The following is a 13,039-nucleotide window of genomic DNA, read 5'->3' on the forward strand; positions in this document are numbered from 1 at the left end:
GCTCTCGGAGATTTAACAGTTGGACGTCTTTTGAAGAAATTCCAAAGATTCTTTTACTGTGAAGGCTCGCTGCTGTTGGGGGGTTGAGTGTCACTCAAACACAATTACTCGAAGCAACCATTAGTGTAGTCGTTGATAGTTTTTAGTATTTTTTTCTTTAATTGTAATTTTCTTAAATTATTTAATTTGCTTTTATTACATATAGTTCTTCCTTGGAAATTCTTTTTAGTATACTTTTATCATTTTTATTTTATTCTTATTTTTTAATTATATAATATTTTTTATAACAGTTTTTTGGAGAATTTTGCTCAATTGAGTATTTATTTTTATAATGTTTTTTTAGTAATACTTTGTCGTATTTTATTTTGAAAATTATTTAATATACATTTTTATTACATATAATTCATCTGTTGAAAAGTTTGCTCATTTGAGTATTAATTTTTCTAGTTAATTTAGAAACACAGTTATCTTATTTTATTTTGAAAATTATTTAATATTAATTTTTATTATATATAATTCTTCTGTTGAAATCTTTTCTAATTTGGGTATTTCTTTTTCCATTTTTTTTAGAAATACTTTGTTATCTTTTATTTCATTAGATTTTTTTAATTACTCAATATTATTTCTTATCACATATAGTTCCTTGAAAAATATTGCTCATTTGAGTATTTATTTTTCTAGTTATTTTAGAAATACTTACATGAACCAAAGTCCAGCTAGTGGCTAGCAGTGGTGAGGAAGAAGAGGGACACACAAATTTTCGAGAAAATGTCTTACTGCTAAACGCTTTCCAAAGATTCCATTTTCTTTATCGACTAAAATGAAAAATAAGCAGCCTTGGCTTGCACAAACTCATCCCCCGAGTGACACCCAGTTTCACACCGCTCGCCTCACCCTAGGCATGATGTCATCAAAACGTGGATCTTTTGAAAGCTTTTTTTTTTCAGGTTTCTTTTTTTTTGCTTTTCATCTAAAACTGAAAATTCGTGATGAGTCAAATCCAAACAAATACTATTCAGTGCAGAAATGTAAACATGATACAAAGTCCAGCTAGTGGCTAACAAAAAATGTGGACACAAAGGGGCATTTAAGATTATTTGTGTTGCTGGTAAAAGCTTGCAAGAGCTCCCGGTTCGACTACAATTTTCCTTATCGACCAAAACAAAAAATAAGGTGTACAAACTCATCCCCCAAATGAAACCCAGCTTCACACCGCTCGCCTCACCTAAGACATGACGTCATCAAAACGTGTATCTTTTGAAAGCTTTTTTTTTAAAATATGTTATTTTTTCCTTTCCATCGAAAACCAACAGTCAGTGCATCCCTAGTAAGAAGTTACAAAAAATAAGCAGAATGAAATAAGAGTGGCCAGAGAAGGAAACCATAGAAAAAGAAGCCAAACATTCAAATTCAGCACACAACATCCAAACAAGCCCTGCGACTGACCTGTGCAAAAACGGCGGCGATGCCGGCTTGGCAGGACCCGTGCTCTTCGCCGTACTTCTGTTTATAATCTGGAGACCAAAAAACAAACCGCAAATGATTTCACTGTGTTGCCCCGAACAACGTTTTCCTTTTGCCGGCGTTCCATATGGACATAGTCAAGGAACTGCTCCAGAATTCCGAAGAATTCCGGGGGAGAGACTGACAACGAGACCACTCGCTTTGAAGGAAGGGGGAGACCTTCTCGGGTTACGAAAAAAAAAAGGAAAATTCAGCTAGGAGCAACGTAAAATACGCGGTAGGTTGAATACGACAATCAGACGTTTGTGGTGGAGAAAATGGATGAGAAGAAAAAATCTAGAATTTTACACTTCTGGGTTCCGAATCTCAAAATGTGTCGGGTGGGTTGAAAAAAATACAATAAAATGTTGGCATCTTACATGAATCACATCATAAAAATGTAAATACAATTAGAAATTGTTTTGGGGTCCACATAGGAAAATCAATTATCATAAAATTGCACCATTCAGTAATGAGAATAGCTGAAAAGTCCTAAAAAACATTAAATAATCCCCATTATGTGTGTTTAGGCCTTCTAAAATTGGTGACTTTTACTCAAAATGTTATTATTTCAACAAATTTACAAACAATATGGCGTCATTTTTTGCTTGTAATTTCCCATTTTACAATATTTTTACGATATCACTTTCAATAAATAATTTTCTAATTTTAAAAGAAAATGTTGAATTTATAGCAAAACAGGAAGAAAATAATACAGTGAATATTAGTTGTTATTGTTTCGATTAATTTACATAAAAATACTGAAGAACAAAATATAATAATTATACTATCATTGTTCTTTTATTTTTTTAACAGAAAAAAAAGTAAAATGAAAAATATTAGTATTGTATTTTATTTTTCTTAACGAGGAAACAAAAGTAAAATAAGAAAAATATTTACTAGCATTTGGATTGATGTTCTAATTTTTTATTGGGAAAATATAGTAAAATAAGAATAATAATCAGCATTTTATTATAATATTTTCTGATGAACACAATAAACATCACTAAAATATAAAATATATATTTAATTAGAAAAAAACGATTAAAAACAAAATATCTCTTACGGCAGAATTCATCAATTCAACTTAAAGTTTTAAAAATAAGATTAACTAGAAAAATGAAAAAAAAAGAACATATTGTCTGTATTATTTGACAAGAAACAATAAAACAGCAGAAAATATGTTATTAACAGCTCGTTTATGGATTTCAAATCGTAAATAAAGACTACTTTACCCTCATAACAGGGGATAAGCGGCTGCGTCCTGCCTTGGAGATTGGGGGGGATAATGGAGCAGTATCCGTGAGGGAGGATGTGCTCAGAGTCGTAGTAGACGTTTTTCCAGCGGTGGGCACAGGCCTAAAAAAATATTAAGAAAATAAAAAAATACGAATACCAGGTTATCATATAAACAAAACAAAAAACACACGATAATTAGTCCCCGGTTGCCATGCTATAATATTCAATCAGCCGACACTCTTTGTTATAAAGATTCAAAGCATTTTTGTTTCTATTCAGAATATATTTTGAGTTTCTATAGGTAGTGGCAAAACTTGGTCGTATCTCCTCTCTAATACTTCTCAATGTGCGTTAGGCACCAAAGAGAGCGATTGTAGGACATATTCTAAGCATTTTTTATAGAATTAATAGCATAATTTGGTCACATCCCCCCTCTCGATTCTTATAATGCAGGTGAGGCACTGGGGAGCTGGGTTCGTTAGAAAGATTCTAAGCATTTACGTTCCTTTTTAGAGAACATTTTGATTTTCTATAAAAGTAGTAGCAAAACTTGGTTGTGTCTCCTCTCTACTTCTTCATGTCATGTGAGGCACTGGAGAGCTTGGCTGGTTTTGGAATAAATCATAATTTTTTTTTGGTAGTAGCACAACCCGGTCGTGTCTCCTCTTTGACTCTTCGTTATGTGCACAAGGCACCAGAGAGCTGAGATTGTTGGATATATTCTAAGCATTTAGAATATATTCCAATTTTTTATTGAATTAGTAGCACATTTTGGTCGTGTCTGCCCTGTAAATCTTCATAATGCATGTGAGGCACTAGGTAGCTTGGCTCGTTAGAAAGATTCTAAGCATTTATGTTCCTTTTTAGAGAATATTTTGATTTTCTATAAAAGTAGTAGCAAAACTAGGTTGTGTCTCCTCTCTACCTCTTCATATGTCATGTGAGGCATTGAGGATCTTGGCTGGTTAGAAAGATTCTAAACATTTATTTGCCTTTCTAGAATATGTAATTTTTTTAAGTAGGAGCACAATTTGGTCGTGTCTCCTCTCTAATTCTTCATACGTGATATGAGGCACTGGAGAGCTTGGCTGGTTTTAGAATAAATCATAATTTTTGTAGTAGCACTTGTGGGTCGTTTCTCCTCTCGGACTCTTCATAATGTGCACAAGGCACCAGAGAGCTGAGATTTTTGGACATATTCTAAGCATTTAGAATATATTCCAATTTTTTTTCCTTTTTAGAGAATATTAAGATTTTCTATAAAAGTAGTAGCAAAACTTGGTTGTGTTTCCTCTCTACTTCTTCATATGTCATATGAGGCACTGGAGAGCTTGGCTGGTTTTAGAATAAATCGTAATTTTTTGAAGTAGTAGCACAACCGGGTCGTGTCTCCTCTCTGACTCTTCATAATGTGCACAAGGCACCAGAGAACTGAGATTGTTGCATATATTTTCTAAGCTTTTACAATATATTCCAATTTTTTATACAATTAGTAGCACATTTTGGTCGTGTCGGCCCTGTAAATCTTCCTAATGCATGTGAGGCACTGGGGAGCTTGGGTCGTTAAAAATATTCTAAGCATCTATGTCCCTTTTTAGAATATATTTTGATTGTCGTGTCTCATTTCTAACTCTTCTTAATGTGCATGAGGCACCAGAGAGCTTCGATTGTTGGACATATTCTAGGCATTTATGCTACTTATCAGAATATACTCTGGTTGTGTCCCCTCTCTACTACTTCATATTCATGTGAGAATTGAGAGCCTGGCTTGTTAAAATGATTCTAAACATTTCTGTCCCCTTTTAGAATATATTTTGAGTTTCTAAGGATAGTAGCGCAACTTGGTCGTGTCTCCTCTCTAATTTGTCTTGATGTGCGCACGGCACCAAAAATCCTGGATTGTTTGACATATTCTAAGCATTTTTGCTTCTCATTAGAATGTATTCCATTTTTTTTTATAGAATTAGTAGCCCAAATTGATCACGTTTCCCCTCTACATCCTCATGATGGTGGCGAGGCACTGGAGAGTTTGGCTTGTTAGAAAGATTCTAAGTGTTTGTATTCGTCATTATAGTAGATTTGGATTTTCTGTAGAACGGTAAGCACTGCTCGGTTCTGTCTCCTCTACTTCTTCATAATGTGTGTGATGCATCAGACAGCTTATTTTTTTCTTCAGAAGTAGTAGCCCAATGTTGGTTGCGTCTCCTCATCAACTCTTCATAATGCATGTGAGGCACTAGAGAGCTTTGCTTGTCAGAAAAATTTGAAGAATTTCTGTTCCTTATTAGAATGAATCCAGATTTTCTATTGAAGTAGTAGTGAAACTTGGTCGTGTCTCTATCTACCTTACCATAATGCATGTGAGGCACTGGAGAGCTTAGCTTGTTAGAAAAGTTGTAAGCATTTATAATCCTTGTTACACACCATTTTTCCTGTAAATTGACAATTTGGTCGTGTCACCTCTGTACCTCTCTGCATCATTTGCTGTTAAGAGGTTTAAAACTTTAATATCAGATAAGTATTTTATTCGCTTATTGAATTATTCATATGTTAATTTTGTTATCCTTTGATATTTTGATTAAGTAGCTTTTTTTTTTAACTTATTTATTTTATCGTTTACATTTTCCACAACAATGCAATGAATAAATAAGCACTCTATTGATATATATTGTATTATTTCAACAGGTAAGAATAGATAAGTATTCATACTTCTTCCTATCCCATTTAAATGTATAAACCATGCTACATGCTGTTTGTAAAATAGATGTAGTTAATGTAGATGTACCTTTTTCGTTCCCGTTTTTATAACATTATAAACCAAAAGCGGCAATCTAATAACCGGAAACAGAAGCATTGTAAATGACGCTGCAAATTACCGTCAGTGAGAGAGTGAGAAAAAAAAAACATCTGTCCGACAGCTGTTTCCCACTGTATGTGTATCCTATACCTTTTCAGGGGATTACTTCATGTGCGGTCCCTTCTCAAGGTTTTTTCATTTTATTCATGTTGAGCTTTTTGAGATTTTCCTTTCCCTCATGTAGGTTTTACATCGGGGATGGTGTACTAATAGTCTGTAGTTTGCAATAATCTGTGTCCATGCATCACTTTGAGACTCCTCGTGATTAAGGCCGTCACAAATGAACATGACTTGACTATTCTCACAAAAATTCGAGTAACCTAAAGCCAGGAATAAGACCATGACACCAAATTAATGGCGAATATTTCATGTCAGCATGGATAAAATACCCAAAAGGCCAACGAGTTTAAAAGAGACCCGGAAATTTGGGTCATTTATCCCCCCGAGGAGGAAGTGTGTTGGAGTCCAAGAGTATTTACAGTAAATCGAAACGAGTCATCATGATTTAGAAACGTGCTTTTATCCTGTCCTGCTTGACTGGCGATTCCTTTGCCACCCAAGAGGAGCTTGGAGTTTCATCAAAGACCACCAGAAAGGGTTCGCACTCACAAAAACTCGCTTAAATACCATGTGATTAATAAACAAAATAAGTGAATACTATAGCTTGTCTAGATTAGGTGGTTTCAGACCCTGGGACCAGTCAAGGTGGCAACTACCACCGTCAGCTAGATTATGAATATTAGCACCTATTTACTACTGCGCTCAAGGAAAAGATGTATCTGGCACGCGTTGTGTAAATATGCATTTTGTAGCGCATGAACATGATACACCTAGGATTGAGGAGAATTATGATGCTGCAGTCAAAAAATCAGGACAAAAGAATTGTTCTGCCCCCAGGAAAGGTTACTTCAAAGTAGTTTGTTTTCCATATTTATTTTGAAGGATACTCTAAGACAGGAAATGACATCACATGGAGAATCATTTTGGTTTTGTCTATTTAAAAGTCCTCATTGACACATGATATTATCACCATCAACAACCATCTGCTTCATTGGTTGTGTCTTTGAACCTATCGTCTTTAAGATATCCTTTTGTAAATAGATATTTCGTTTGTACGTCATAATTTGATGATTGCTTTGTGGATTTTGTCAATCGTTTGTTGGTGTGATGTTAGGCTCACAGTATTTTCATTATACATTTTGGTTATACGCTGTTTTGGATTAAAGTGGAGCTTGGACGCTAATCTTGATTCAGTGGAGTATTCTATTAGTATCTAAGATGCTGCCTAATTTTGTACCACATACACACAAGGAGAGCTTGTAATATTGATTACATCAAAAATATTCTGTGATTTGAATCTATCTATATTATATATATATATATTATATATAATGTTTTTTTCCCTGATTAAACTGGAGATCCCGTTGTTCTGGGTTTTATTGTTTAAAAGTTTGTTGGGAGAGCATATGTGCATCTTGAAGCTCTGTCAATAACAGGAATTGTTACTCCAAGAATCCGTGGACAGGCAGTTTTTGATGTCCTGTGTGAAGCTGGTAAAAAGTGTTTGGATTCCTGGCATAGGTTCAATACTCCACACTAGGGGTGGACAAACCTGGTCCTCAAGGGCTGGATGTTTAGTTTCTCTGCTCTAATATTGGTGATTCAAATCACTAAGATTGTTATTAAGCTCCTGCACAGCTTGATAATGACCTGATCATTTCAATCAGCTGAGTTAGAGAAGAGAAACTACCAAACATTGCAATACTTGCAACCCTCGACGACCAGGTTGTCCACTTCTTTGCTATACTGTGGGCCACATTGGGACAAAGGACATGAGAAGTAATTTTGTTCTGTTGTTGTAAATGATAGCTACCACGGTAACAGACAACATTGCATTGACTCGGGACAGGAGTAGCTCAGGAGTTAGAGCGCTCGTCTTGGGATCAAGGGATCCCAGTTCAAATCCCGGCTTGTCCGTGTTACATGTCGAAGTGTCCTTGGGTAAGACACTGAACCCCCAATACCCCCAATAAGCAGGTTAGCGCCTTACATGGCTGCACAGATCACGGCCGCTATTAGGAAATGTGAAGCACAATGTAAAGCGCTTTGGGAAGTCATTGACTTGAAAAGCGCTATATAATGCAGATCATTTCATTTCATTTCACTTAAGGATTAAAGGGAACTCTGACAACTGGACCATGACTTTGATAAAACCGAAAGGGAACTGAAGCTCGATGTTTTACCCTGTGCCCTGCACACAATAAGAAATTGGCGACAGAGCCGATGTATATTTATTGAAAAAAGTAGCTTATCTTTATCAAAGGAGGGATTGTACTACTGTGGGAGTGGCCAAAGCCATGTTTAATTGTCAAAATGTCCCACTGATGAAGAAATTCGTAAAGATAGCCAAGTTAAAATTTTACTTAATTGAAATAAATTTGAATTTGTAAAATGTCCCCACCAAATCTCATTTTTCTTTTTTTACTGTAATTACGTATACACTACATAATAAAAGCACTAATGCTGCTGTATATAAATAAAAATAAACCAATACCGCCCTGGGCGTGTAACGAGCAACTACAAGAAGTCAACTGTTGTCCTAATGAGGAAAAATAGGCCAAAACGGAGCAAAACCACAAGCTCTTTTTAGACAATGATGTCGGTTGTAATCGGGCAAAGAACCTCTTTGAGGGACTGACCAGAATTTTGCCGTTGGCCCGGTTCTGGCGGGCCAGGCTGACTCCCATCCACTCGTCATCTCGGTCCGCTTGGCACGTCTTGCCGCAAGGTTCTCGGCGCTTGTTTCCTGACAGAACAATTACAATTTTTGGTCACATCTCCCCCCCCAAAAAAATGCCCGAGAAGAAGAGTTTTGCGAACAACACCCCGATGTTTCCAAATCAGGAAAACTGTGTTTGTGTCAAATCGCTAGGTAGCTGCACAAAAAGCTGTTTATGACAGTGTAGAGCTGCAGAAACTAAATTAAAAAAAGACTTTGTAATTCGGGACTATGCAAATGAATAGAACCTGAAAAGATTATGCTAAAAAGAATGTTATTCAAGTCAAGTCCCATTTATTTGTGACGCCCTTAATCACAAAATGTCTCAAAGGACTGCATAGCCCACAAATACACAAACCCCTGATCTGAAACCAGCATGCGGGCAAGGAAAAACTCAATAACCTTAGCATGAGGAAAATAAGCGACTTAGAGAAAGGGCCACATAAGAGGTATATTAATTCCCCCAACTCCAACTTTTAATCATCTTTTTTGGGGAGAAGAAAATGCTGCACTACAATATTTTAGTATTAAAATAAATAGAATTTATAGTGGGCAGCACGGCGGCGCAGTGGTTAGCGCTTGTGCGGCACAGTTCATGTCATGGGAACCTGTCGTGGGTTCAAATCCAGCTCCAGACTTCCTGTGCGGAGTTTGTATGTTCTCCCCGTGCTTGCGTGGGTTTCCTCCGGGCACTCCGGTTTTCTCCCACATTCCAAAAACATGCATTTCAGGTGAATTGGCCGGTCCAAATTGTCCCTAGGTGTGAATGAGCGAATGAGTTGTCTGTCCCTGTGTGCCCTGCGATTGGCTGGCAACCAGTTCAGGGTGTCCCCTGCCCACTGCCCGGAGATGGCTGGGATGGGCTCCAGCCCCCCCGTGACCCTAATGAGGATAAGCGGTACGGCTGATGAGATGAGATGAGAATTTATAGTTTACTCTATTTTTTCTATTCCTCCTCCCACCACATATAAATAAAACAATGTTAATGTTTAAAAAAATGCAAAAAGAATATTTCTGCATGAGATGAAATAAAATATTAATATATTTTTAAAAGGAATCGTTTTTTTTAACTCCTCCCCAATTATATATATACATATATATTAGGGCAGCACAGCGGCGCGGTGGTTAGCAGCACAGTTCTGAGATCATGGGTTCAAATCCAGCTACCAACCTTCCTGTGCGGAGTTTGCATGTTCTCCCCGTGCTTGCGTGGGTTTCTTCCGGGCACTCCGGTTTCCTCCCACATTCAAAAAACGTGCGTTTCATGTTAATTGGCCGGTTGAAATTGTCCCTAGGTGTGGATGAGCGAGCGAGTGAGTTGCCTGTCTCTGTGTGCCCTGCAACCAGTTCAGGGTGTCCCCTGCCCGAAAATGGCTGGGATGGGCTCCAGCACCTCGCAACCCTACTGAAGATAAGCGGTGCAGCTAATGGATGGATGGATATATATATATATATATATATATATATATATATATATATATATATATGTATATACTGTATATATATGTATATAATAAGCAGGTAGGCGCCTTGCATGGCTGACTCCCTATTGGTGTGCGAGTGTGTGTGTAAATGGGTAAGTGTGAAGCACATTGTAAAGCGCTTTGGGAGGTCTTCATTCTGTAGCCCATCCCAGCCATCTCCGGGCCATGGGCAGAGGAAACCCTGAACTGGTTGCCAGCCAATTGCAGGGCACACAGGGACAGACAACTCACTCATTCACACCTAGGGACAATTTGGACCGGCCAATTCACCTGAAATACATGTTTTTGGAATGTGGGAGGAAACCGGAGTGCCCGGAGGAAACCCACGCAAGCACGGGGAGAACATACAAACTCCACACAGTAAGGCAGGTAGCTGGATTTGAACCCACGCAGGAGGTTCCCACGACCTCAGAACTGTGCCGCACACGCGCTAACCACTGCGCCGCCGTGCTGCCCATATATATATATATATATATATATATATATCTATATCCATCCATTATCTGTACCGCTTATCCTCAGTAGGGTCGCGGGGGGTGTTGGAGCCCATCCCAGCTATCTTCGGGCAGTGGACACCCTGAACTGGTTGCCAGCTAGTCACAGGCCACACAGGGACAGACAATTCGCTCGGTCATTCACACCTAGGGACATTTTGGACCAGCCAATGAACCTGACATGCATGTTCTTTGGCATGTGCCCGGAGGAAACCCACGCAAGCAGAGGGAGAACATGCAAACTCCACACAGGAGGTTCGATCTCATGACCTCAGAACCGTGCCGCCCACGTGCTAACCACTGCGCCGATTTTGGCAACTCATTTTGTTGTTTTTTATTTATTTTTTGTTTTATTTTATTTGCATTTTTTATCTTACTTATTTCACTACATTTTGGAGTCGTTTTTTTTCCCTCAAAAAAACAAGATTTCTTCACACTGGGGCGGTGTGACAAAGAGGGTACTTCCTGCATGTGTTTTTTGTGTCACGCTGAGAAAGTCAACACCCTTTTTAAACACAAAACGAGAGAGAGCTCCGATTTTTTTTTTTATCAGCGCAGGGAATAAAAATCTGATTTATCGGGGGAAGCGTTAAGAAAATCGATTCACGGGAGACTCATCTCGTGCAAACTGCAGGTGAAGTAACTGTACTACAGAAAAGTGAGTGAAGGGTTGTATTGTTCTGATAAGACAAAACAGATGTTTCAGAAAAGTGCTTCTCACGTGTCGGCACTTCAGAGGAAACTTTTTGAAGCCGATTTCAGAAGGGATATTCACGTTAAAAACACTTTCATAAAAGTAAACTATAAGTACTATCAAATGAATGAATCTTAGTGAGAAAACTGCTTTGTTTTTTTAAAAAATACGATTGTTTACTTTCTAGAAAATATATTTACAACCTCTTCAAAAATAAGGAAATAATATTTCCCTATTATGTTATTTTAAAAGATTTTATCTTTTATGTATTATACATAAAATTAGCTTTTTTACTCCAATTTAAGAAAATAGAAGAAAAAACATTAAAATGATCTCTACATTGAATAAATATAACATAAGAAAAATTAAGAATATAAATATGATACAAAAAATGAAATGCTTTAAATGCACACATGTAATACCAGATTATTTACAAATATATAAAATATAGTCAAAAATAATAAATTTTTATAAAATATGTTCCCAACATCCATACAACAGAAATATTACATTTTTCCCCATCAAGAAATACTGTTTCTGTTTTAAAAGATTATTTTTATATCTGACTGAAAAAAAGAAAAAATAATATCTTTAAATTCGCAATATCACATAAAATATATTAAATATTTATAATATAATGAAATACATAAAATAAATAAAGTAAAATGAAGTTAAATTATTACTTGTAAATTTAAAAAATAATGAAAAGCAACAAAAATGTCAGCCCCATCAGATAGTTTTGAAAACAAAAACAAGTACAAATAATCATATCATTTTTAACATTTTTTTAGAACACCATCAACTCTGCAAAATGTAAACCAGATTCCCCCCAAAATTGTATTATGTAGATAATTATATATACTTTTTCAAATCCACATTTAATATAAAAGCTGAAAAAAATTGTCACATCACATAAAAAATATTGATGATCACAGTACAGTACACCCCGGGATACAGTATCCCCACCTTATGGCATTATTCATTTAGAGTGTGCCTGTTTATGGCATTTGCCCCACTATATTACATTAACAATAGCATATGTTGTGTGGTCAAAAATTTATTAAATCCAAACTTTGAGATCCTTGCGTATGTGAAGTTAGGTCTCCAAGATACCTGTCTGCTGTTGGACGACGTCATATAAGATGCTGGTCTGCTATTGGTTTGCATCACGGCATCATGGGAATGAATATTCCTAAAGACTTTGCAAGTTTCTGCAATACAATACTTAAGTTCTTATTCATTGATCCAAAGGCTCGCAGCGATGGTTAAAGGTAGAAGCAAAAATATGCTAACAATGGAAACAAAGCTTGGGATTCTCAAGACATACGAAGAAAGCCCACGCATTATTCCCCTCGCTTGGGAATATGTCCAAAACCAATCGATGATTGGGAAAATTGTTAAGGAAATCTTCCAAGAGCTTGCCAATCCTGGATGTTAAAAAAAAAATCAATTTTAAGTCGAATCTGCTGTCTCCTCCCCCTTTTGCATCCACCCGCGACTACACTCGACCCGCTCAAGTCAGGTCACACCAAAGGTGAATAAAATTGCATTAATTCTTCACATTCATATCTATTATTTATTTAATCATTTACACATATATCACACATGAGTCCTTACAATACAATATTTGGTTATTTTAATTTTTTTTACCTGGGCTACGGAATGCATTGACCAATCACCATTGGTTTCTATGCCCCGCTACAAATTCATTTCCCTTCTCAACCCCCACCTCAGAACGTATTCATGTCGCATCCCGGGGTAGTACTGTATAGAAACGTAGTGTGGATGCTGCAAAGTGGAACCAACCTCTTCCCAAATCCATTTCTATGCAACGGCGCTCCGGATTGCTGTGGACTCTGCACTTGAAGACGGCACCGGGCGCGTGCATGGAAGTACTGTAGGACGAGTTGGCCCTGGGTGCCCCCACTATGACCCTGAACGCACCATATGTTGAGGGGAAAAAACAAAAACAAACACACACGTGACTTC

At 37.0% G+C, this 13,039-nt stretch overlaps 1 protein-coding gene across 1 annotated transcript in view; it reads right to left on the reverse strand.

Annotated features, from left to right (window-relative positions):
• itga9 (integrin, alpha 9) overlaps nt 1-13,039 on the reverse strand; it is an 87,340-nt gene that overhangs the window by 73,900 nt on the left and 401 nt on the right. Inside the window, exons 2-5 of the mRNA XM_088351446.1 lie at nt 12,857-12,984; nt 8,299-8,405; nt 2,739-2,862; nt 1,447-1,514 (exon numbers count right to left, since the gene is read on the reverse strand). Of these exons, the coding sequence (XP_088207572.1) occupies nt 1,447-1,514; nt 2,739-2,862; nt 8,299-8,405; nt 12,857-12,984 (427 nt within the window). The remainder of the gene's footprint in view (nt 1-1,446; nt 1,515-2,738; nt 2,863-8,298; nt 8,406-12,856; nt 12,985-13,039) is intronic.

This window comes from Urocampus carinirostris, chromosome 13 (assembly GCF_059441175.1).
Source record: "Urocampus carinirostris isolate Australia breed hairy pipefish chromosome 13, RoL_Ucar_1.0, whole genome shotgun sequence".
NCBI classification, from domain to species: Eukaryota; Metazoa; Chordata; class Actinopteri; order Syngnathiformes; family Syngnathidae; genus Urocampus; species Urocampus carinirostris.